This window comes from Podarcis erhardii (genome assembly GCF_964252035.2).
Source record: "Podarcis erhardii genome assembly, chromosome: 4".
Classification (NCBI taxonomy): Eukaryota; Metazoa; Chordata; class Lepidosauria; order Squamata; family Lacertidae; genus Podarcis; species Podarcis erhardii.
In genome coordinates this window covers 50,536,010-50,561,934 of record NC_138508.1, presented here as the reverse complement: position 1 = coordinate 50,561,934, position 25,925 = coordinate 50,536,010, and the positions used below count along the sequence as shown (strand labels likewise).

At 38.1% G+C, this 25,925-nt stretch overlaps 1 protein-coding gene across 3 annotated transcripts in view; it reads right to left on the bottom strand.

Moving 5' to 3' along the window:
• Positions 1-25,925, bottom strand: part of NCAM2 (neural cell adhesion molecule 2) — a 215,440-nt gene that overhangs the window by 80,728 nt on the left and 108,787 nt on the right. For all 3 annotated transcript variants that reach the window (XM_081858464.1, XM_081858465.1, XM_081858463.1), the window contains exons 3-8: positions 22,927-23,133; positions 22,174-22,317; positions 19,908-20,045; positions 17,332-17,449; positions 14,149-14,309; positions 12,056-12,201 (exon numbers count right to left, since the gene is read on the bottom strand). In XM_081858464.1, coding sequence (XP_081714590.1) covers positions 12,056-12,201; positions 14,149-14,309; positions 17,332-17,449; positions 19,908-20,045; positions 22,174-22,317; positions 22,927-23,133 — 914 coding nt within the window. The remainder of the gene's footprint in view (positions 1-12,055; positions 12,202-14,148; positions 14,310-17,331; positions 17,450-19,907; positions 20,046-22,173; positions 22,318-22,926; positions 23,134-25,925) is intronic.

The following is a 25,925-nucleotide window of genomic DNA, read 5'->3' as shown; positions in this document are numbered from 1 at the left end:
GAGTTATGTCGTTAAATAAACTAATATTTGACTATAAAGCTGCAATACTTTTTGACACATTGTCATCACTTCCAATGCAAAAAGAAATACATTTCATGAATACGTTGCATAAAATCCAATATAAAATAACACAACAAATGTAGTTTAGTTACCAGTAGAAACAAACATTTTATCCAACCACAATACTGAATTTAACTATACATATTGTATTTGTTTATTGCAAAAAATACATATATATATTTTCTTTAAAAATAAAAAACCCTCAAGGCAGTTTACAAAATGAAAACATAGGAGGAAAACCATCATTAAAATACAGTTATGTAATACTATGCATATTCACCCATAAGTAAGTCTAGGACTTACTTCTGAGCAGGCATGCATAGGATTGTACTGTAAGCAAAACAATAGCATCAAAATAAGGCTAAGAATATAGATATAAATATGATAAACAGACATAGAAGAACACTTTTATTTTAAGAATAAGGATCAGACTCAATAGGGTCAGATTAAAATATTGGTGAAAGCTGTCCAATTTACTTTCAAAGGGTTGTATCCAACAGTGGACTTGCTGTAGCCTAAGCAATCCTTTCTACCAATTGAAACCCTGTATATATTCCATACTGTTCAGAGGGTCCTCCAGCTCTCAGGAGAAGCTCTTGGTAGACATGAATGGCTGCACTGGATAAGGTGGATTTGACATTACACAGGGAAAAGGAAAATAAGAGCAGACACAACAGGGGTGTAGCCTACTGGGCAAAGGTAACAGTCCCATCTCTTAGTCTGCCTCTGTCCCTACCCACCACTGGCATGTGAGCTCTGGGAGACTGCCTATGAGAGACTGTAGCTCTTTGGCAGAATTTCAATCCACTCCTAGAAACCTTATTCAGAATTGTATTCAAAATATATTCAAGAAATTTGAATGTTAGTTTGAAGAGTTTTTGTTTTAGCTCTGTATTTTCTTATGCAAACATGTTCAGGATTTTTTGATGGGAATCAGTCTAGAAATGATTTTAATAAATAATTAACTCATTTAAGTAAGTCAAAGAAAAGTAACCCAGGTGATTTGTATAACCAGCAATATATGCGTTGTAGCATTAAAATCTATGGTAGCAATGTAATGCTTTGCAGAGTTCACTGACACTGATGAGAGAAGGGGTCTTGTTCCAATACAGAAGAATGGCTTCTAATTTTAGTTCTTGCTGGCTGCCTGTAATGATGTCCTACATGGGAATTATTTGTTGATCACCAGTTACAAAACTATGCAAATTGCAGTGAACGATAACTCAGTTTAATTGATCAGTTTCTGATGGATTTTTTCTTTTTTTGCAGTGAAAGGGATAACATCATAAAGTTCTCATACTGTCCATTTTTAATTAGATGGAGGATAATATACAATGTGAGAAGAGCTGTAAGCAGTAATAAGCTTGTCTTCTTTTGTAGAGGTCTCAGTGTCCATACGTAAATTTCCACAGGCAATTATATGACAGAGTTAAAGGACTAGAACAAAATTATTTACAAAGAAATAAAATTGAGAAAAAACAGTGGCGCTTTTATTTGTTCCTGAGTAAATGTTTGAATTACTGTTATTTTTAGAATTCTGTATAACAACTACATAACTATTGCACTATAGGTTGACTTTACTTGTCACTGTTCGTAGCCATAATGCATTTTCAAATGCATTTCTGTTATCAACATGTTCACTTGGTTTAGCTCTAAAGAATGCCATGTGTCACCAGCTATAATGACAGGAAATAGAGCCCCAGTATGTATAATACTGCCATTTCTCAAATGTATGATGCATATGACAATATTGGTTTCTTGATTGTACTACAATCTGTCCCCCTCAAAAAGGCAAAATTTATTATTAGCAGTCATCAGGAATTGAGTACCTATAATTGCCACAAGTATAGATGGTAGGAGAGCCAAAGCAAGATGATGCCTCATTCGTATACTTAGTTCTTCACTGCTACTATTTAATTCAGCTGCTGTTTAGTTCAGCAGGCAAAAGGTAGCTGGCTGAGAAAGTCAAATATATGGTTTACTCAGGTTGTCAGGACCAGATTTTACTGATTTTCAAAAGGATCCAGAATCCTCATTAAACAGCACTGTATTTGAAGTCCATGAAATATATCTGTTTGCCAAGAAATATATTGCATGTTGTATGGTTGATGAACTAGCATCCACAGGAGAAATAAATAAAACAGTACAGACACTTGCAAGTCAGGCTTCACTGTCGGACACAACTCTAGCAGTAAGCTTGTTCCTCAAGTAGAAGAAAAGCAATGGAGACAAAAAGTGCTATCTGAATTGAAGGTGTTATGAAAATTCCAGAAGTTGAAACAGATGGCCAAGACTTCCTAGGCTGAAAGCTACCTTTGAAGAGCAAGGGCTGTTATTCACAACAGCCACCAATGTAGAGAAGCTGATGGAAGCTCCCTTCTGGGTTATGGATGCAACATTCACAACATTCCCCACATTCTTCTGGTAAATGTATTCTATCCATGCACCTGTTGGAAACAGCAGAAAATTCCAGAGTATTGCCATGTGTATATTCCTTATTGCGCACTGATTCAGTCATGTTACACCTGAGTCTTGCATTTGATTGTGATTTTTTCCCCTAAATGAAAGACCTTGAATGGAGTCTATAAGTGCAGTTTATTTCTCAGTTTCACACAGGTACTAATCATTGCAACATGCTACAATTTCCTTAATGGGTTTATATACTTTCGCCCTTCAAGGGAAGAAATAATTTGTAGTCACCCATTTAAGAGCTGATCAGTATTTAGGTCATTATATGAAATCTAATCCTGAAGGAAAGCTGTTTTGTTGCTTTGGCTTTCTGTCCATCTGTAGACATAGCAGCTAATTTTAATGATTTCAAAGTAGAAATATCACTTGGTATGTACTGAAAATTGCCTGATAATTATGATTACATACAGGTACAATAAGTAAATTCTAAAGGACATGAGACATAATTTAAGAAATGGTAGCAATATGAGTCATGATTAATCACTGCTTTATGCTGGTGTTTTCATGCAACATTTTGGTTGGTTATAGAAAGAGGTGACACAGGGCATTGTACATACCAAACCCAATACTACTTCTTCTGTTCTTGAAAGAGCCGGCATTGGTGCGCCTGTAATTGTAGGAAGGTAAAAAAAGGAAAATAATGAAGAAAAATGATACCTTAAATGTGTTTTTATTGCTAAAAAAAAGTAAAGAAGCATCAGTAATCATACAGAACAGAAAAAATAAAGGGAACTACATAAGGATACTAAAAACTTCACTGAAATATGATGTCAGATACTGTCAAAAACTCATCTGGAGATTCCAACCGTACAGAACAGAAAGGGGTGTAGGAAGCTGCAGGGAGACAAAATTGCCTCCTTCCCTGTTCCATTGACTAAGGCCTCCATTAGAGGAACAACATCAGCTGGATTCTACCCTTTATGTTTATTATTATTAATTTATTAGATTTATATACCACCTTTCATCAAAAGATCTCAAGGCGGCTTACAAGATAAAAATGCATGTTTCCACTGGTGTTTCCAAAGCAGCTCAGTATAATCTAATGCTCCAGTTTTCATTAATCTGTGCAATTAGACTATTTTGAACAAGCTGCAAATGTTTAAAATATAGAGGCTTGAGATTGGGAGGAAATGATAGGAAACTAAATTTCTGGAACAAAAGGGTGTGGAAATGAAGACGACAAAGCAGAATTCTGTAAGAGTTACTATAAGAGTTCAACAACCAATTAAAAGTGCAAACACAATATTTCTATATATTCTTTATGGAGCTAGAAAAATGAAAACACATCTACAGGTTTCTGTAAGGTGATCAGAAGACACAGTTGTGATAAAACTAGAACCACGAATGTTCTGCATATTAGGCTCCTTTGGGAGGAAGTGCAAGATAAAATGTAATTAATTAATTAATTAATTAATAATAATGGGATGATACCCTTCATTTTTCATATTTCATATTTCATATTTCAGAGTCAAATAACTTAATTTTAAATGCTCTGGATATGACTTGGATATATCAATCATAATAACCAACAATGTCTTAAAAAGGTCAGTTTCACTGATCATGGTATTACACTTGCAAGAATCATAAGCACATATGGCCTTATCATCAGCTTTAACAAGCTATCATGACGTAAAATAAGTATATTTCATGTATTATCAGTGCATTTGTACTGCCAACCATCCCAACTATATTTACAAATGCACAATTATTGTTATGGGCGGGGGGGAAGGACGCAAAAAAAGGGTTCTTGGCGAATTACTGATATTGCAGTATCATTTAGTCACTGATTAGTAAAGTTCATGCTGTGGTAGAACTTGCAGACATGAATAAAAACTGCCATTTTTAATAAACTAAAGCAGTATTTGCCATCACAATACAGTCCAAAATTCACTTAAGATGATGTACTAACGCTGATGCTGAATTTAAGGGAAAACAGCACCTGCAGTTAAAAACGTATACCACCCCACTTCTTTTCAGTTCTCCAGCGGATCACATTTCATATTCAAGCTTTCAGCATATATGTGTATATGCTTTTTATCAGAATAACATGCATTATTGATTATGCCATCATCGTATTTAATGACTTGACTGGTAGCCATATGTGATCAAGAATTCCATGCAGTCAAATGTGTGAAAATGCATGACAGTGAGTATGTGGCTTGGCAGAGTGGAGAAACCAATTTCCACCAGCCTGATTGATTTAAACCAATTTTCTTTTATTAGTCTGTTAAGAGAGTATTGTCTGCTGTTTCCATGCTTGCTGTGGAAGAAATGACTTCAAACGACTATTAGCAGGCTAGTAATTTTGGGGGGCTTCTTTATAAAGTGAAATTAAGCCCCCCATTTAGTTCTCATTCTCCCTTGTTTAATTCTATCCCTTCTACTGATGTTCCTGTATAGTAATTACAATAGTCTCACCAGCAGAAATAAACAGAACCTATAAAAATGGCAACAAACACAAACATACTTCACATTAAATTCCAATAAAATAAAAGAATAGGACTTGCACCATAGTAATAGGTTAGCACATTACAGAATGACCAGATATTTTACAGCCTATCCTCTGTGAGGTTCAATGGGGTGGAGGGAAAGGAATATAGATTGCTTGTATAATACAATGTGGTACATTAGAGTCAAGTGTTATATATTAAGGTCTACTGTACACTGTTAATTTTCCCATATTTGACAGGTTAGTCATAACCTTACAATTATTTACACAGTGCACAGAACTGGAAACCTATTGAAACTGACCATGAAATACCTTGCCAGGTCATTTAATTGAGTACCCTGATAATATATTAAAGTACTTATTGGTCCTCTCTCAGTAAAAATGCCCTAGCTCCTTTAATCTCAACTGTAAAAAAAAACAAAAAAACAAAAAACAAAAACTTAATTGGACATTATTTGAACTCATCTCTGTGGGTGGGTGGTGGATTTTTTTAAAGGAAAAATGAAAAAAGAAAGAGAGCTCTCCCCACCCCATAGGCTGACCTGATCAGCCCCTGCTACTCTGATGTCTTTTCAAAATAAGTTGAAAACAACTGCTTTGCAAATCTTTTTCTAGATCAAGAGTAGTCATTTCCTTCAGGATTTCTTTATATGATTCTACTTTGGATCATAATCTTTGCATCACCATCAGATAGTCTACAAGAAACAGGATGAGAACATGTATTGAAAAACCTATTACAGTAAAGTTCAAGAACAGAGTCAACAAAAGCTAGAAAGGCAGAAGCAAAGAAAGCCCAGTTCCAAATAACACCATTTTATACCCAGTAAAATACTCATGAGTGTAGGTTTAATAGGCATAACCAACTCAGGTGAGATTATCATAAAGAACAGCTCCAAACAGAAAAAACAACATCAAAATAAGCACCATCCTTGGAAGTGCATAGCTTCAACCATATTCTCAAAGTATACTAGCACATACAAGATAAACTTTGCCAGTTTCTATTAAGAATAACAATTTATGAGAGGAGACATGTCCACAGTGGTGTATGGGACATTCGACTTTGCAGATAACAGCAGTGAAATCTGACACCATGTTGTATTGCTGTATTGTGTATCACAAGCCTTAAATGTTACCAGTAAATGTTATGTATGGAGACTGCCTTGCAGCCAGAGAAAACACTGTATGTGAAATGTTAATATTTCTAGTCTTTTGCTATGGAGAAGTTACATCATTAAGGGCATGGTCATCCTCCTTACACAGCTTGACACCTCATGTTTCTAGTTCTGGGATATAAGCCAAATCAGGAGTATACATAAATTCCCCAAAGGACATCTATCTTATTTGTGGAACATATTTATCCGCACACAAGGCAAGGGTGTCATATAAAATTTGCTATAATTCAAAGAGGTCACTATTAGAAGAATTCTAGTGGAAGATTCAAGACATTAAGAGAACTAAAAAAAGTATACTAGTACACACATATAATCATTTTCTTTAGTATTTACCTCTTGCTTTATTATCTTAATGCTCCCAAAGAGTGTTATGGTATAAAACAAGCAATGTTCAATAAGCTCATAAAACTACATTAAAAACACCAACAAACAGGCCCAACAAAATAATTAACAATAACTAAAGCAGTGGGGAAAAAGAATTCAGAGCTGCAAGGAATTGGTTGGTAGCAAGTAAGGGAATATGTGCTGGGACTAGGGTTAATGGAGAATTGTACAGAAATATGAAGACTGCAACTTGCCATGACTGCAACTTGCATTCTCAAGACCACCTCTTACTCATTTTCAGCAGTTATATAATTTCATATTTCCAATATAATTTTTATAGATATATCTTTATAGTTGCTTTCGTAGATTTTCACGGGTACAGGAATGCAGGTTTTGGTGTCCTCGGGTGTCTTCCCGTGTAAAAGTTGGGGTGTCTAGGCGACGTTTCGACGAGGTCTCACTCGTCATCTTCAGGCTGGTGCTTTCGGCTTCTTGTTACTGGAACAGAGCAGGATCTCAGTGTTTGAGTTCCTATAAATACTGTAGAGGGGGTGTGGTGTATAGCCTCCAATGTTCTGGGCAGAGAGGAAGTTCCCAGGCTAGTGTGTCTTTTCTTCTTTTGTTCCTTAATTACTTGAGAGATATCTTGAGTGATTTCTTGAGTGATATCCTGAGTACCACTTAGGTGGGTCATTAGGTGTGGATTAGTTGTTAAAGTCTTTGTGTCTTGACCTCTTGAACTTTGTGAAGAGTTTTCCTGAGAAGATGGCTGTACTGTACTTAGTTGTGCTCTGGCTTGGCTTCGTGTATAGGGGCGAGCTGTGGTTTTGTGGCTTGTGTCAGCCAGATCTGTGTAGGGATTGCAGGGGGGTGCAGCATCCGGAGGTGCCACCATGGATTGGCTACTGGATGGTGTCTGTAATTCATCTGTGGAGAGGGTCTGGGTTTGGGTCTGGTGTGGTTGATTGGTGTTGGCGTTCTGTGTGCCTCTGGATCTGGTGTCAGTTTTTGTGGGGAGGGCTAATTTCCAGATGTCTGGCAAGCGGGATGTGTCGTCACGCTTGTTCATGTTGTGAGGGTGTTTCTCTATCTCGATGGCTTCCATGATTATTCTCTTGTGGTGATGTTCCGTGTTAAAGAGCAATTTGGAATCTGCAAAATTAATTTCGTGTCCTGTTTCTTTCATGTGTTGGAAAAGAGAGGAAGTTTTTTCTTCTTTTTTGACGGCATTCTTGTGTTCTGCGATACGTGCATTTATTCGTCTGTTTGTTTGTCCAATGTACGTGGCTGGGCAGACTTTGCAGGGTATTTCATAGATCCCTTGGTTTTCCAACTGGATTTTATCCTTGGGGTTTCTGAGGATATTGGCTATTTTTTGGTTGGTGCAAAAGGCTGTTTTGATATTGTGTTTATGGAGGATTTTGCTAATTTTATCTGTAGTGCCCTTGATATAAGGAAGGAGGGCCATGCCATTGTTTTCTTCTGTGTCTTGGTTTTTGGGGGGTGTTTCCTTTTGGATTAGCTTCGTAATCCTGTTTTGCTGGTATCCATTGGCAATTAACACGTTTGAGAGATTCTGTAACTCAGTTGTCAAGTGGTCTTTGTCAGCCAGGCGTTTGGTTCTGGAGATGAGAGTCTTGGCTACGGAGTTTATTTGTGCAGGGTGGTGGTGTGATTGTGCATGTAAGTAGCGGTTGGTGTGTGTTTTTTTCCGGTAGATAGTGTGTCCTAGGGAGCCATCAGGTTTTTTGTAGATTAGGACGTCAAGGAAGGGAAGTTGGTTGTTGGCTTCTATTTCCATAGTGAATTGTATTTTGGGGTGTAAGTTGTTGAGATGTGTGAGGAAGCTATCCAGTTTTTCTTTCCCGTGTGGCCAAATTACAAAGGTGTCGTCAACATATCTGAGCCAAAGTTTGGGTTTGTGTTCTGACTTGTCTAAAGCATTGGTTTCAAAGTGTTCCATGTACAGGTTTGCGATGACCGGTGAGAGGGGTGATCCCATAGGTGCTCCTTCTATCTGTTTGTATCTTTGTCCATTGTGGATGAAGTACGTGTTGGTTAGGCAGTGGTTGGTCAGGTCCAAGATGTATTCGGGGGGATTGTATTTGTTTTGAATAGCTGTCAAGGCTTCATTAATGGGCACTTGTGTGAAGAGAGATACAACATCGAAGCTCACAAGTAGGTCATTAGGATGTAGGTTTTGCTTCTTTATTGTTTCTATGAACTGGAAGGAGTTTGGTACGTGTGAAGAGATGGATTCTGCATAGGGCTGAAGTTGCTTGGCGAGAAATTTAGCGAGATTTTGTAGAGGTGAGCCTATGGAGCTGACTATTGGTCTGAGTGGTGTTCCTTCTTTGTGTATCTTGGGGAGGCCGTAGAGTTTGGGGCATCTGGATGATTTTTCTCTGGGGATGATTCTTAGCTGGATTTCTTCACTGATAGGAGAGGCTTTTATTTTGGATTTGGTGGTTTTTTCCAGGTAGGTGGTGGGATCTGTTTTTATAGGTTTGTAGGCAGGATCTTGGAGTAGATTTGATAGTTTTGCTTGGTAGTCCGATGTGTTCATCACCACTGTGGCATTACCTTTGTCTGCTGGGAGAATGATTATGTTGTTGTCTTTCCTCAGGTTGGTGAGTGCTTTCTGTTCTTCTTTGTGTAAATTGCTTCTGGGTGGTTTGCTGGAGCAGAGGATGTTGGTGACTTCAAGTCTGATTTTATTGGCTTCATCTGGGTTGATTTTGGTTAGGCTAGCTTCGACTCCGCATATGATGTTTTCCGTGGGGATGCGTCTCGGGGCGACTGCAAAGTTGAAACCTTTGGAGAGTACTTTGGTTTCAGTTGTGGTGAGGATCCTGTCTGATATGTTATGTACTGTTTGTTTCATGGGTTGCTGTGGAGGGTGGCTGGGCTTCTGGCGTTTCTCTAGTTTGTGGAGTTTGTTGGTGTGTGTGTCTGTCTTATGTGAGGTCTCCGTTTCAGCTCTCCAGACGGCTAGTTGTTTGCATTTGTCCCAGAGTGCAGGGTGGATTTTGTTACAGAGTTTGAGGTGAAGAGTGAGTAGATCTTTGTTGGTTTGGTCTAGTAGGTATCTTTTCTTGTGTAGTTCGTTTCTGATTAGGGATAGTTCAGTTCGTTTCAGGATCCTTTCGGTGGCTGGGGTTTTAGAATGGAATTTAAGTTGGAAGCATGTGGGAATTAAGTTGTTGTCTCGGCAGTTGCGTAGGAACAAGAGATCACATAAGATGGTGGCTCTTCGGACTTCTAGTTTCTCGTAGGTTCTTGTCAGCTGGAAGGTTTCCTCCCCGTAGAGGTAAGATATTTGCTTTCGTAGATTTTCACGGGTACAGGAATGCAGGTTTTGGTGTCCTCGGGTGTCTTCCCGTGTAAAAGTTGGGGTGTCTAGGCGACGTTTCGACGAGGTCTCACTCGTCATCTTCAGGCTGGTGCTTTCGGCTTCTTGTTACTGGAACAGAGCAGGATCTCAGTGTTTGAGTTCCTATAAATACTGTAGAGGGGGTGTGGTGTATAGCCTCCAATGTTCTGGGCAGAGAGGAAGTTCCCAGGCTAGTGTGTCTTTTCTTCTTTTGTTCCTTAATTACTTGAGAGATATCTTGAGTGATTTCTTGAGTGATATCCTGAGTACCACTTAGGTGGGTCATTAGGTGTGGATTAGTTGTTAAAGTCTTTGTGTCTTGACCTCTTGAACTTTGTGAAGAGTTTTCCTGAGAAGATGGCTGTACTGTACTTAGTTGTGCTCTGGCTTGGCTTCGTGTATAGGGGCGAGCTGTGGTTTTGTGGCTTGTGTCAGCCAGATCTGTGTAGGGATTGCAGGGGGGTGCAGCATCCGGAGGTGCCACCATGGATTGGCTACTGGATGGTGTCTGTAATTCATCTGTGGAGAGGGTCTGGGTTTGGGTCTGGTGTGGTTGATTGGTGTTGGCGTTCTGTGTGCCTCTGGATCTGGTGTCAGTTTTTGTGGGGAGGGCTAATTTCCAGATGTCTGGCAAGCGGGATGTGTCGTCACGCTTGTTCATGTTGTGAGGGTGTTTCTCTATCTCGATGGCTTCCATGATTATTCTCTTGTGGTGATGTTCCGTGTTAAAGAGCAATTTGGAATCTGCAAAATTAATTTCGTGTCCTGTTTCTTTCATGTGTTGGAAAAGAGAGGAAGTTTTTTCTTCTTTTTTGACGGCATTCTTGTGTTCTGCGATACGTGCATTTATTCGTCTGTTTGTTTGTCCAATGTACGTGGCTGGGCAGACTTTGCAGGGTATTTCATAGATCCCTTGGTTTTCCAACTGGATTTCCAACTTGGTTTTCCAACTTGGTTTTCCAACTGCAATCCCTACACAGATCTGGCTGACACAAGCCACAAAACCACAGCTCGCCCCTATACACGAAGCCAAGCCAGAGCACAACTAAGTACAGTACAGCCATCTTCTCAGGAAAACTCTTCACAAAGTTCAAGAGGTCAAGACACAAAGACTTTAACAACTAATCCACACCTAATGACCCACCTAAGTGGTACTCAGGATATCACTCAAGAAATCACTCAAGATATCTCTCAAGTAATTAAGGAACAAAAGAAGAAAAGACACACTAGCCTGGGAACTTCCTCTCTGCCCAGAACATTGGAGGCTATACACCACACCCCCTCTACAGTATTTATAGGAACTCAAACACTGAGATCCTGCTCTGTTCCAGTAACAAGAAGCCGAAAGCACCAGCCTGAAGATGACGAGTGAGACCTCGTCGAAACGTCGCCTAGACACCCCAACTTTTACACGGGAAGACACCCGAGGACACCAAAACCTGCATCTTTATAGTTAGGTACATTATGACTCTTTCTTTCCATATTCTCTTGCATTCCCAAGAAGATGCATCAAAACAATATCATATTACAAATAGCCCCAAATCTGAAGACAATGTATAGTCACATAACTAGATAGCTCTTTCTCATAATAATATGTTCAAATTATCCACAAAATACTCAATGTGCACAAGTCCTACAGATTTTGAAGAGAGCACTTCACCCTGCAGTTTGTCTTCAGGATTATACCTAGATAAAGCAAATTAAGGGAGCATTTTTAAAGCGGAAATACTGACATTCTAAATTACAGGGGAAATGCAGAGAAATGTCCTATCAAATTTCAGCAGGGAATTTTTAAGAGATTAACAAAGCATTCTCACCCATGCTTATTCAGAAGCAAATCTTACTGAATTCAATGGCACTTACTCCCTGTAAGTGGATATAGGACTACATTCTTAAAAAATGTTCCCTTATTTTGGATAGTCTGATCTCTGTCCAGAAAACAAGTTTCAAGGAAGACCATTTCCCTTGAAGTCTGTGGAATTGCTGTGGTTAAGTATTTTGTCTTTATTTTCCTCTCTGCTGGAAAACTGCAATTCCCACACTATCGTATAAATATATTGGAAACAAAAGTGCCAAACTCAAAGTGACATTGGTATTTACACCTTTCCTCCTTCCCCATTTTTTTCCAGTAATAAAGAGATATATTTAGCCTTTATTCAACATAATCCTGATTCTTAAAAAAATCATAATCAAGGGAGACTGTTTTACCTTGTCACCTTCAGAGAATGTGATTCCATCGATTGCTCTTTTCCAAGTAATTTCAGGGACAGGTTCTCCTTCTGCCTCACATATGAGGGTAGCTTGGCCATTTTCAAAGGTAGTTTCATTTTTAAGTTGTATTATTTGAGGCTGTACTGTTAGAAATATAATTTATATTATTCATTCTTGATTTGAATAAATATGAACAATGCTATTTGTTTAGCTAGAAGATTTATAACCTACCCTTCATTGGTACCAATACCAATGAAGATGCAACACAAAATAAATTATTAAAAGACAATAATAAAAGAAAGCATCAGGAAACAAAACAGCAACTCAACAACTAAGCAGAGGAAAGGACCAAAAAACTAACTAAAAAGGATGAGTGGGTATGCCTTCACTTAGCACTGTGTTAGTGTTGGGTGAGTGACATTCCACAAGAAGGCTGCAGCCATGGAGAAGGCTCTCTCATGCATAACTTCAAGTCTCCCCTAGCAGTGGACCGCAAGGAATTAGAAAACATTTTTTGGTTCTAAACACACATAAATATTTAGCAGGACACACAGAAAGGACATTATTGGAAGTGCATCAGTGCCCCAGGGAATGGGAACAGGGTGTTCCTCTTATAGATTGTGCTGAAATTTGCTATTAACTGGTTTCTGTAGATAACTATGCCAAACTTGTTATACACAAATGTATTACCAAATGAGTGCCACTTCCCCTGGAACTTCGGTAACCTATGATAAATGAAATTCTGCACATGTGTGGTCAAGCTTTCATCACAGCAGGCATCCAAAGCTAGCGGATTTCAGATGTACATGTCGAACCCATACAGGTGATAAAAACATTAACTGCTGTGAAACCAAGTGAATTTCTGAAATAGGCTTGTAACTTACAAAAGGAAAGACTTTAACATAGTCAATTAAACTAATCAGATTTATTCATTTGGCAACCATTACAAATATGAAAATACAAGGAATACATGTCGTTGACAACAAAGAATATTGTAGAATAGTAATACATTAAATCAGAGGTGGGGAAGCCTGAGTGTTTCTTCTTTCCAAATCTAAAATTTAGCAATAATTCAAGTCCCCTTGTAACACTAATCAGAACATACTTTTTGTAAGACTGTGAATAAAAGTAAGCAAGAAAAGAAAAGAAAAAAATAGCAGCCATTGAATAAATGAAACTGGAAATTGTTGGTTTAGGTGTGTGTATTTTACTAAAAGAATTAAAGTTGTATTTCAAATTTAGAAAAAAAGTTGCAGCGAACCCTTATCACTTTTAAAAAGTGGTCTTCTTCAATGCTTCAGTTAGCTGCCACAGGATTTTCATAGTGCTGTTTGTGCTTACTAAGGAAAAGGGGGGAGGGATGTTTTTCAATATAAAGATGGGGGCAGGAATTTCCTACTCCTTTGAAACATTTCCCTCACCATATTAAATAATGCTAAAGGCATTTGGAGCTACCTACTAGTTTCAAATCAGAGTGTTTGGCTACAATAAAGCAGGAAAAGGGTTAATGTCTGTGGGTGTTCCTGTATTTTTGCCAACGTGATAGGCACTAGGCTACTCAAATTCAGCATTAGAAATAATGGTAGGTTATAGCATCACTGTCCCTCCCCTAGGTTATCCTAATGAATCCTTTGGGATTAGCATTTGGGTTGGGGGAAGAATCACAATATGCAAGATACTATAATCCCTATTCCCTGAAATATGTTGCTTTATGGAAAATCTAAGTTTCCTTTAAAATTCCTCAGAGTTCAGAAGTTTCCTTATTCTTTTTTTACCTTAGGTGAAATTTCTCGCAACTTGGACGTATGCCATACACCAGGCATAGGCAAACTCAGCCCTCCAGATGTTTTGGGACTACAACCCCCATCATCCTTAGCTAACAGGACCAGTGGTCAGGGATGATGGGAGCTGTAGTCCCAAAACATCTGGAGGGTCATGTTTGCCTATGCCTGTCATACACCGTTGCACAGGACCTCCAAATTTGTCTGAAATCTGTATGTGAAATTCAGTGGCAACTTTAACAATATAGCAGGAATCAGAATATGTACTCTAATTTGAGTTCAAAGGTAGATATAGCAAGCAATACTTACCAAAAACTTGAAGAAATGTCTGATTTGTCATCTTTCCTGCTTTATTTCTTGCTTCACAGATGTAAGGTCCAGCATCAATATTTTTGATATCTCTAATGGTCAGTTCTGTATTGCTTCCCCTTAGTACATATTTTTCATTTTCCTCAATGCGTTTTCCTTTCCTGAGAGACGAAAATGATTTATAAGCACAAAGCATACTTTATCATCTGATCTGAAACAGGCAAGCATTTCAAAACAATATTACTGTTGTTATTTGGCTTGTCTTGGGTGAGATAAAGTGACTAACATATTTAATAAATAAAAAATGATAAATAAGTATAAGAATATTTTCATGATCATTTCTAGTACATAGCATACTAGTGTCAATAGTAGCACACAGTTTCTTGATTCACTGGCAAATGTACAGTGCTACTTTTTAAAAAAAAAATTGCAAGGCAATTCATTTTAACAGGGTTCACTGAATAATTGAGGACTATGCAAATTAATTACCTGAGGTCAAATTATTTATTAGTTTCAGGTAAATTTAATATAACCTCAACAATTCCAACCTTCTCACTGGATGTACAGCTCCAGTCATGAGAGTTTAAATATAGTCTCACTCTACTACTGAACTTACTACCCAGAGTCACTTCATCATGATTGACTGACCTGTGGCCAATTTAATCACAAAGTTGAACAACTAACAGAATAGATGTACAGTGGTACCTCGGGTTAAGAACTTAATTCATTATGGAGGTCTGTTCTTAACCTGAAACTGTTCTTAACCTGAAGCACTACTTTAGCTAATGAGACCTCCTGCTGCCGCTGCACCATCGCTGCACGATTTCTGTTCTCATCCTGAAGCAGGTAATATTTCTGGATTAGTGGAGTCTGTAACCTGAAACGTATGTAACCTGAAGCATATGTAACCCGAGGTACCACTGTACTCTCATAGGCTGCATTCAGACAGCACTTTATTTGGTCTTCCTGACCTTTCCATTCCTGTTAATTTTCATGTTTTATGGTCACACAAGAACAGATGTCACTGGACATGTCACCACAACCCTACCCATTACATACGTTTCAAGTTACAGACTCCGCTAACCCAGATGTTTTATGGCATAAAAGCAAATTCTAGAAATCCACTGGAATCTAGCAGAAGTTTAGCATTCATTTACGTGTTAATTGTTTCAAGAAATATAAATGGGAGCACACTAGCGGGATTGTGGTGACATGTCCAGTGACATTTGTTCTTGTGTTACACCATGGCCACTGGTGTGAATGAAATATGAATGCATTTTGAAAGCTTGGGTTAGCTGTTTCTCTCCTACTGGAACTCAATATACCAAATACCAAAGAGGTTACAATTTAAGCAAAAGGGACGTTACTGTACGTTGCTGTAGTGTAGGAGGAAGAGAAAATCTGTAATATTAGCAAAAATCCTGCTTCATTGTTGCAAATTATAACCTGCTCACACCATGCAGAATGTCTTTTCTTCAAGGATATGGGTAGAAAAAAGAAAACTGAAAAACCAAACCAAAAATAAACCCCCACAGCTAAATACTGGATATTTTCATCTTTAAAAGAAAGCTTTATACTCCAAAACATGCTATCCTCAAACAGGCAGAGAGGGAATTACCCTGAGGCAACAGGAAGTTCTGCTTATGTCAGGAAACAAGGATCTGAATACCAACAGTTGAGGTTGCAAATAATTCTTCAAGAGATTAATAATTTAAGAAAATGAACAATACAAAAAGAAGGCATCCATTTACATTTTTTAAAGATATGCCTCAGAATTTTTAAAAATATGTTATCAGGGGGACTTCTTTTCAATCAATGATAATTGCCATTGAAAATAACGTTTTGATAAAATCTGCCGATTTAGTTGCTTCTACCTATGAAGGAACTTTTCTGTGGAAAGATCCGCAAGGTCAGATTTCAAACCCTCCAGTGAGCAGAAGATAACGAAATGGTATTTTTATGCAATACCTGAGTCAGATTTTTCATGTTCAAAATGGCAGAAGTGGCTTTGAGAAGGAGTATGCTTCTGCACACACAACTGGAAATACTTGTTTAGACAGAAAAGCTCAGATTTTTGATTGACTTTTCTCTTAAGCACCCCTTTGCTCATTACAATTTACATATGAGAGAAATATGAGATTTGGGACAGAATCCCAACAAAATGTTTTCTGGAGAAGAAAGCATCTCTCAACAAGAGGTGATTAGTAAATAGAAATAAAGTTTGATCATGGACTGTATTAGTTATGTAGCAGTCTATGTAGCAATGTTTCTAAACAAATTACCTTATCCATATGTGGGAATACAACTGAACTTGTATTCTAAAAAGGTAAGGTAAAGGACCTCTGGACAGTTAAGTCCAGTCAAAGGCGACTATGGGATAAGGCGCTCATCTTGCTTCAGGCCGAGGGAGCCGACGTTTGTCCACAGACAGCTTTGTGGGTCATGTGGCTAGCATGACTAAACTGCTTCTGGCACAACGGGACACCGTGATGGAAACCAGAGCACACGGAAATGCCATATTTTTATCTACTTGCACTGCCGTGCTTTCGAACTGCTAGGATGGCAAAAGCTTGTATTCTACATCTAATTGGCACTGAAGATTTGCATGCAAAATGATGGAGGCCCAAACCACCTCAGTCAAAAAGGATAAGAGAAACAACCCAGCCACACTTTCAGTGAGTAGAACGGAGAGTTGCACATGGGGAAAGGCCTGCAGAACTGCTCTAGGCTCCATCCACAGTGCAGCAGATTGAGGTGTGTGTATTGCACCCCTCAGTCCCTGGAGACTCATCTGGATGTACTGCTAATGGATCATCTGGATGACAAGCTGATGACTGCACTGAATATGAAAGTCTGAACTTTTGCCTCTCCCCAGCTTGGCTGAAGCACTGTCCACTTTGGCAGTGTAACTCAGATATAAACAAAGTGAATAATACTTCAGGATCTGTGTCTTTCTTGTATTTACAGCATTCAGACAATGTTTCATGTTAATTTTGATGGTTTCAGATAGCACAAAGTCCAATTACATGACATTTCCAACAGGAATAAAGTAAAAACAAGAACAAAATACCTGCTCAATTAGTGACCCTTTAAAAAGAAATCCCTATGAGCTCAAAGGTTTATTTTCACCTCACTATTCAAATGTATATTTGAAATATCTCTGCAGCATATATTTGAGCTTACCTATACCAATTGATTTCAGGTTCAGGAGAACCCATGGCTCTGCAGAATAATGTAATTGACTCTCCTCGATCTGCTGTGGCATTAAAGGACTTCTGTAGCAATGTGATAGCTGGAGGAACTGAAGAAAATATGGAAAATGGATGTAAGGTTAGATAACTGAAAGCACACAGATCCCTCTTGTTTCTTAAAGTAACTTTGCTATAACCATTTCATTTTCGAACCATAAATGAGGCCGATGGATAAGTTTTAGTCAAGTAAAATTCAGTTACTTATCTTCCTGAAAACATTTTGTGATAATACCTTATTTTACTTTCATCAAGAACAGGCATAGGCAAATGCAGCCCTCCAGATGTTTTGGGACTACAACTCTCACCATCCCTGACCACTGGTCCTGTTAGCTAGGGATGATGGGAGTTGTAGTCCCAAAACATCTGGAGGGCCGAGTTTGCCTATGCCTGATCAAGAATATTAGCAGTTTATAGTTTCAGTTTTAGTCAGTTCAGAGTTAACTACAGCACTTCTATCAGAAGAAACCATGGATATTTAAACCTTAATTGTTAGGCTCTAAACTGTTAACTCTTAGCATTTTGATGCCATTTTAAAATTAAAAATGTATAGTGATTTTTTGACATAAATGCATGATCGTTTTTAAAGGTTACTGCATTATAAATGCTTTAAGGAGTTCATTACTGGAAACAGGAAAAATGCCTTAACAATAGCACCTTAGATTTAAATATGTAATTACTTCAAATGAATTGCAACTAATTCCTAACTACGGTACATATTCCACACAAATTTGTAAACATCAAAACATATGAAACATAATGCCTTTTAATTTTTTGTTTGGTGCACTATATTTATTAAAATAACATTCCTCTTACATTGGGTAGTGTCCTTTAAGATGACTACAGCCTGCCATCAACCCTGTTGGCTGAGTTTGCTGTGGCTCCTAACCTGAGATCAGCCAATAGCTGACCTTTACTCCCCAAAGCCAAAAATTTCAAGGAATGGAGGGAACTACAGGCAGCAGAAAAACCATACTATCCAACCTTTGAGAATAATGAAGGCATTCACTTCCCTAAAGTTTCTTTCCTTATCTGCTCAGGCTAATGAGCTCAAAGGTTGGTTTTGTAGCCACAACAATATCTCAGGATGGTCACCAATATATTTTTACTACTTCATTTTTATTTTACTATGTCTGCATGTATCTTCATTGTGGAAGAAGGGAATATAAATGTTTGGTTTGGCTGGACTGTGCCCATTCTATGCACTATATAGGTAAAGATAAAGGCACCCCTGACCGTTAGGTCCAGTCGTGGATGACTCTGGGGTTGCACGCTCATCTTGCTCTATAGGCCGAGGGAGCCGGTGTTTGTCCGCAGACAGCTTCCGGGTCATGTGGCCAGCATGACTAAGCCGCTTCTGGTGAACCAGAGCAGCATACGGAAATGCTGTTTACCTTCCCACCAGGGTTGTACCTATTTATCTACTTGCACTTTGACATTGTTTCGAACTGCTAGGTTGGTAGGAGCTGGGACTGAGCAATGGGAGCTCACCCCGTCATGGGGATTCAAACCACGACCTTCTGATAGGCAAGCCCTAGGCTCTGTGGTTTAGACCCCAGCGCCACCCGCGTCCCTTCTATGCACTATACCACACACTTAATAAAACATGCCATTTTGAAAAATAATAATATAGAGTTGTATCTAATGAAATCATAGAAGATGATTAACTGAAATTCAGGAGTCTGCTCTAAGTCATACACAACCCATAATTAAGGTAGTGTTTAAAAATAATACAGCAAACATTATGCCTTGGATTCAAAGAAATGTTAAGTGAGACTCCACTTGCCCCATTGGAGCACTGCCACCTTCCCAGTATGGAACTGCCTTTCAGCTTATGCAGGGCACCTTTGGACCCAGGCCTATCTTTTTAATCAAGATGCTGAACTGAAGATCATTTAAAGTAAAAGGTTTGCATGGATACATATATGTAATAAATGACTACAACCCTGGTCACATGTAAACTTTAGGTGCACAACAATAGTCACAAACATTAAATTATATACCTGTGTGTGTGTGTGTGTGTGTGTGTGTGTGTTTGGCTGCAGCATCATTAAATGAAAGTCTCAACGTGTAATTTAACAAGCTGATAAAGTTGCTACAGTAATGAGCATAATATTGAATCCTTGATTATTCTGAATTATATAAGTGGAGGTTCTCCCAATGTAACATCTAGCCCAATTTCTCTTATAAACTGGAATGTGAACTCAATGGTAGACTATTACCTTGATATTATAGTATTAGAAAAATTGATTTTGTTCATGACTTTTGCCAGACCTCAGCTATTTACACACTTAGAGTAAGCTACAGCATATTTTGTGGTAATAACAAGGCAAGAGAAAGCACTGAGGGCCACACATAAAGGGTGATAATTTAGATTTATGTAATATTTTGTTTGGTGCTAAGCAGAATTATTTTAACACAAAAAAACAGGCATCTCTCTCTCTCTCTCTCTCTCTCTCTCTCTCTCTCTCTCTGTGTGTGTGTGTGTGTGTGTTCAGTTTTGCTTCTTACCATTTACAAGTACAATGATATCCCGAAAGTCAATTTCCCCTCTGGCTTCTACTCTTCCTTCACATCTGTAAACACCTTCATCACTTTTATTGATTTTAAGAATTTGAAGATTATTGTTTGGCAGCATGGCAAACCTATCTGGAAAGGCATGTAAGATATAAAATAGTATCAGTAAATGAAGGCACTGCTGGGAACATGATTGTGAATCGATAAAATTTAAACTATTCTGCTATACTATCAGAGAGCTCATCAACAAAACATACTTCAATTTACAAGTAAAATGTAATTCTAGAAGCTCAGTTATCCTATATCAAATGCTTCATGTTGTCTTTTTTTAAAAAAATTAACAAATGTACCTCTTATAAACAACAGCTCATCTGACCCATCATACCTCACAAACTTTCCTAACAAGAAATGAATATCAGAACAAGGAAAAGGGAGACAGGAAAGAAAAGAAGAACAGAAGCAGGAAGAGAGATAAAGAAGTAAGTTAGGGAAAGCCAACATGGTTCCCTCCAGACATTGTTACACTGCAGTTCCTATCATTCTGACCTCTGGCTATGCTAGCTGGCTTGGGCGTGTGCAATTAGTTGCCCAACAAGCACAGGAAATGAACCACACCAGCTATCGGAAGGTTATATATGAATTTATCTATGGATTCTCAATCATTTTTATAAGTCTCTCTCCTGTTATATGACTTTTCCACACACTGAACTCTTGCATGTCTCTACCATGTAACTGATATCAGGAGAGTGAGATAGCTCATGGTTTTGAAGTTTTAACTTTTTGCCACCAATGAAGGTTGCTGAACTCATAATGCAGGGGTCAGTCCAAGCTGGTCCACAAGGCTGTTCTTACCCAAACCATGCCAATATCCCCCAAACCTCCTCTCAGGTGTGAGGTAGGTAAGGGTGCAGCTCCAAAGGAATAATGCAACCTCAAAAGCACTGGCAGAGAACCCCACTAGGGTATGTATACTGCTGAGGGGGATCAATGTTGAGTGAGACCCCCTATTGTTTGCAGGTGAGATTTCATAGCACATCTGAAAACAGACATTTTTGCTTTCCAGATGCCACCTGCAGATGGAAAATGTAACTGCTGTAACTCAATGTAACTGCTACATTAGTAACAGCAAGCCTGTTTGCAGGCACACTCCCAGTGCCAATCAACTTCAAATGGTTGCAACCTGATATAAAGTCAGGTGACTAACCAGTGGAGGCCCTGCCCACCTGTCAAAGATGGTCTGCAGGGGGGTTAGGAAGGAGAGGTTCTGGCCACCTGCTGAATCCACTGCCCTACCTCTCTCCCAATGTATCACTTAGAAAGCTCCCACAATGATTTAAATAATCCAGAATCAACTGACTGGTGGAAAATAGGATAGCAGAAGACAAAGAAAGAATAATTCAATGTTCCAAATCATGGCAAAATCCAACAACCATAGAGCAGATAGTTATATCTTTTGTTAAAATTCAGTCATTTTCCTGATTTTTAATTCAGCACATTTTAGCTAGTTCTCAGAATTTACTAAGGTAGTATAGAAATTAAAGTAGAACTGAAGTCATGTATGAGAAAAAATACGGTCTTGAGGGTCTAATCCAAAGACCAAACAAATGAAGATTAACATGACAGTTCTTGAATTCATTGGTCTCCATGACTAACCTAATTTACAACCAAGTTTAAAAGCTAAAAATCTACAAATGTCTTCCCACAGCTGTTGACTAGAATTATTTATTTTTGTACTTGGCAAGAGTCTACCTAACTGTGGGGTTACTTAACAAGAAGGTACCAAACATAGTCAGTTGTAAGTTCAAGAGGGATCCTGAGCAGAGAAGTCTCAAACAACACAGAGTCTAAAATACCCAGGTAGATAGTCCTGTGGCCACAACCACCACTTCTTTGGGAAATTTCTTTCATCACTGAGTTTGTACATAGGACCCAAGTAGTCACCAGGGTTTTTGTTTTGTTTTTGGCCAGTTTTATCTTGTGGCTTTCATTTGCCAATTCCTAAGCTATTTACCTTTATTTGCAATGGAAAATTAAATTTCAGAGGGATATATCAGGAAAAGGACTGCATCACGATTTAATAGTAACATTAATTGCATTCCCTATCTCCAGCAATATAACATCTCAATGACCACATTTTACTCATTATTTTGCTAGCACAATAGGTGTTTCATTACTATATCAGAACATTAACATAAGTGCCTTTAAACTGGTTGAATGTAGAATGAAAACAGATAATTTAAAGAGTTACCAAAATACTAACTGTCAGCAATATTTGAGACTTCCTCATTTTGATACAACCAGCTGACAATAGGTGCAGGTGAACTAGTAACACGGCAAATGACTTGTACATCTTCTCCCTGTACAAATTCTTGTGGGGATGAGATATCTTGGAATGTGAGCTTTTCTAAGAAAGAAGGAAAGACAGTTTAGTTAGTAGCTTCTACCATTTGCTGAGAATTCCAAAGTACATTACATAGGTAACAAATAGAATTTACTTAGCACTTTAAAGTGTTAAAAAGTATTTCACATGCAAGTTGGGTAAGTACGATTATCGTATTGTTCTGTTGCAGCAAAAAGACAAGGTTGATGGCAAAAATATACAGCAGGGCATCAGTGCTATATTATTTATTTATTTCATAAAAGTCATACACTGCTTGATTGTTGTTGTTGTTTAAATCACATCAAATTTGTTTTCAAAAATACCAGAATACTTTAAGTTTCTATTAACAAAGACAAAACTATTTCAAGTTAAAAGTAAACCACTGTTGTTGTTGTTTAGTCATTTAGTCATGACCAATTACTATAAATAAGTCTTCTGCTGCCATCTATTACAAATATATATATGAAAATTTGCTTACTTCAAAGTAATCATTGAGTACATACAATACTTAGCACTGAGTAGCCCCAATATACTGAATACTTTTGATATAAAGTTTACAGAGCATTTTCGGTACAACATGAAGGAAGAGAAGCCTCACTACTGAATTTATTTTCACCTTTGGATTTTACTTACGGTAAATTTCCAAAACAACAGTAGCCTCTTGAGTCTGTCCTCTAGAATCTGTTGCTTGACACCTGTATATTCCAGCATCTTCTACATTGGCATTGTAGATTGTTAACCGTGATCTGACACCTTCTTTCTGTACTACTACTCTTTGATTAGATACAATCTTCTCTCCTTGTGGGTTGTACCAATCTATACTCTCAGCCTCACCAATTACTAAAGGAAAGAAGAAAGAAAGACAACAATGTACATAATGAGTAATGGACAAGGTATCAGATACATTTCTTTAAAATATGCTACGCTCATGTGCATCAGTTTGGTTCTATATTTTGAGACAATATCAAGCAGTCTCACAATATTATGTCCAGTAGGGGTCTTCCAGAAGTTTGATTTTGTTAGGGGTGTGCATCTGATTTTACTGAATCCTAAATTAGAAACAAGCAACACAAAATGGCAGGTTTCAGGCTTGTCTAGGATTCCCATATTTCAAGAAGTAAAAATTCGGGTGATCTTGCAAAAAATAAAAGCTCAACAACTTTTTTTGCAATCTCAACAAAATAAAGCACCCTAAAACCCAGGCATTTCCTATAAAATGCAAACAAACAAACAAAACAAAAAAAACAGATGGGGATGTAGGCCCCCCAAAAGAGGACATGTCTGGGATTTTCCGGATGTATGGCAAGCCTAGGGTTGTCCAAACCAAAGAGGAATCTGAAGTGCCTTGAACTGAAGAAAGAACAACTAAAGTGATTTGGAGATACTTTCTTTTTTATATCTGTGGACAGTGTGCCTGCAAAAATCAAACCATTTCTCCCAAGATTCCAATGTAATGAAATTCCACTGTAAAAGTGGGAAAGCGGAAATAATTTAATTGGGTCTCTGCAATCGCAATGCTTCAGGGAAAGGGTGCTAAAAAGTACTATATCACTTTGTTTTTACCAGTTCCACTTGTTTTGCTAGTTCTGCTAATGACATTTGTTTCCAAAATGATAGACAATCAAGTCTTTCTGCCTTTGTGTCATTGCCCAAGCATCCATTCCTGCATTGATATAATTTTTAAGCTGCTTGTAAAAACAAACTCTAAAAACAACAAAATAAAAAAAACCAACCACTCTATCTTTTATTTGAATAAAACAACTGAAATGTAGAGTATTTTCAGGAACAAATTATTCATTAGTGGTTGACATTTGATTAGTTAGGTTTTGTTTGTATTACTTCTGTTTGTAATAATCTTTAATTATCTGCCATTAACTCAAAATTCAATTGGTCGGAATGAGTAGCCATAAAAATAATTACATGGAATGAACTTTGTACATCTCCTGTCCTAATATCATTTCAAAGTTAGAAGTTAGCGACCCCATGCTTTATAGACCTAATAATGTATACTTAAATTCTAATGGGATATCTCATTGTCTCCTGGCTATGATATGACAGTAAAATCAACTCCTTTCAAATCTCACTTGGAAGCACATTGCAGAGATTCTGAAGCATAAATGCTGTGGAAATGTGATTTTCAGAGTTAAGACTTAGAAGGAAATTCCACCAATACCTGTACTCATTAAATGAAACCACACATTGTTCAGATAGTTTAATTTATTCAGTAGTGACTGAATAATTAGTGCCAGAACATTTCTCAATGTTTCAGTTCATTATACATTTTTAATGCTTTGTAATGCATTTGCAGAACAGGTAGAGTTTTCTACTCAGTGATCTAAGTACCAAGAAAAGATTCCCCTCTAAATTTCCATACAAAGGGTTACTATGAAAAGCTCAGGAGCACATCCAGTAAAATAGAAAGCAACTCTATTCTTGCTATCTTTTCAGAAGTGAAAAGAGGTCATGCCCAGTGCCACTAATATTTCTGACCAGCTCAGTTCTTTTCTCACTTAATTGCCTTAGTTTGTAGCCTCTGAAAACTGGCTGCTTCAATATGAAAAGCTCAATTCCTACCCAGGGCTGACTCTACCATTATTTAGAGGTGGTGCCTGCATTATTTTTGGGGCCATGAAAGAGAAGCAAATTATTAGTTTTTTAATTTATCATCATCATCATTGTCATCATCATAAAATTTACATACCGCTTAATTATATATATATATCAATATATATTGTCAGGGAACTGCCATCAGCTCAGAGGCGAGAGGTGGAAGGGCAGTTAGGTTACAGGGAGCCTCCAAAGATCATGAGAATCAGCACTTCCTCCGTGGAGGAGGGAAGCCACGCCTCCAGTGGGCAAGGGGTGCAGGGCTCGGAGGATGCAAGGGAGAGCTACAGCACTGAGCATGAACAAAGCGGGGGGGGCAGGTCCCCCTCTGCCCACGCCCTCTTTGTGCAGTGGGTTTTTGCACAGAGAGGGGAGGTGTAGGATGGGGGTCAAAAGACTACTCTGCTGGGGAAAGTTTAAGGACCGCCCACTCCCAGATTCTGCTAGCGACTGAGCAGACATAGAATTGAGTCAATCAGCATTGTGAACATTTGGGACAGATAATAAAGCCTTGAAAAGACCAACGGGGAGTCTTGTCTGTTTGCTCTTGAGCAACCACCCCGGCACACATAATATATATAAATATATATCAATATTTATCTATCTATCTATCTCTCTATCTATCATCTATCTATCAATCTCTCTATCTATCTCTCTATCTCTCTCTCTCTCTCTCTATCTATCTATTTATTTGTCTGTCTGTCTGTCTGTCTGTCTGTCTATATGACCAGTTTACAAAAAGATAAAACAATAAAACTGAGAAAAATTCACAACAATACTTTAAAAGATACAAAATTTCTATTTTATTTTACTGCCAAGAAGGGAAGGAAGTCCTTGTGCATTTTTTTTTTTTTTGCTTCAAGTATCCCATTTGACTTGAAGCGAGCACTATATGCTGTTCTACCTGAGGCAGCCAAGTTCTCACCCTCCCCTTTCGCTCCTTAGACTAGTGACTCCAGACCCATAGAGAGGAATCTTCACTTCTGAAAGTTTGCATATAAGGGACCGTTTCACCAGGTGCCTGT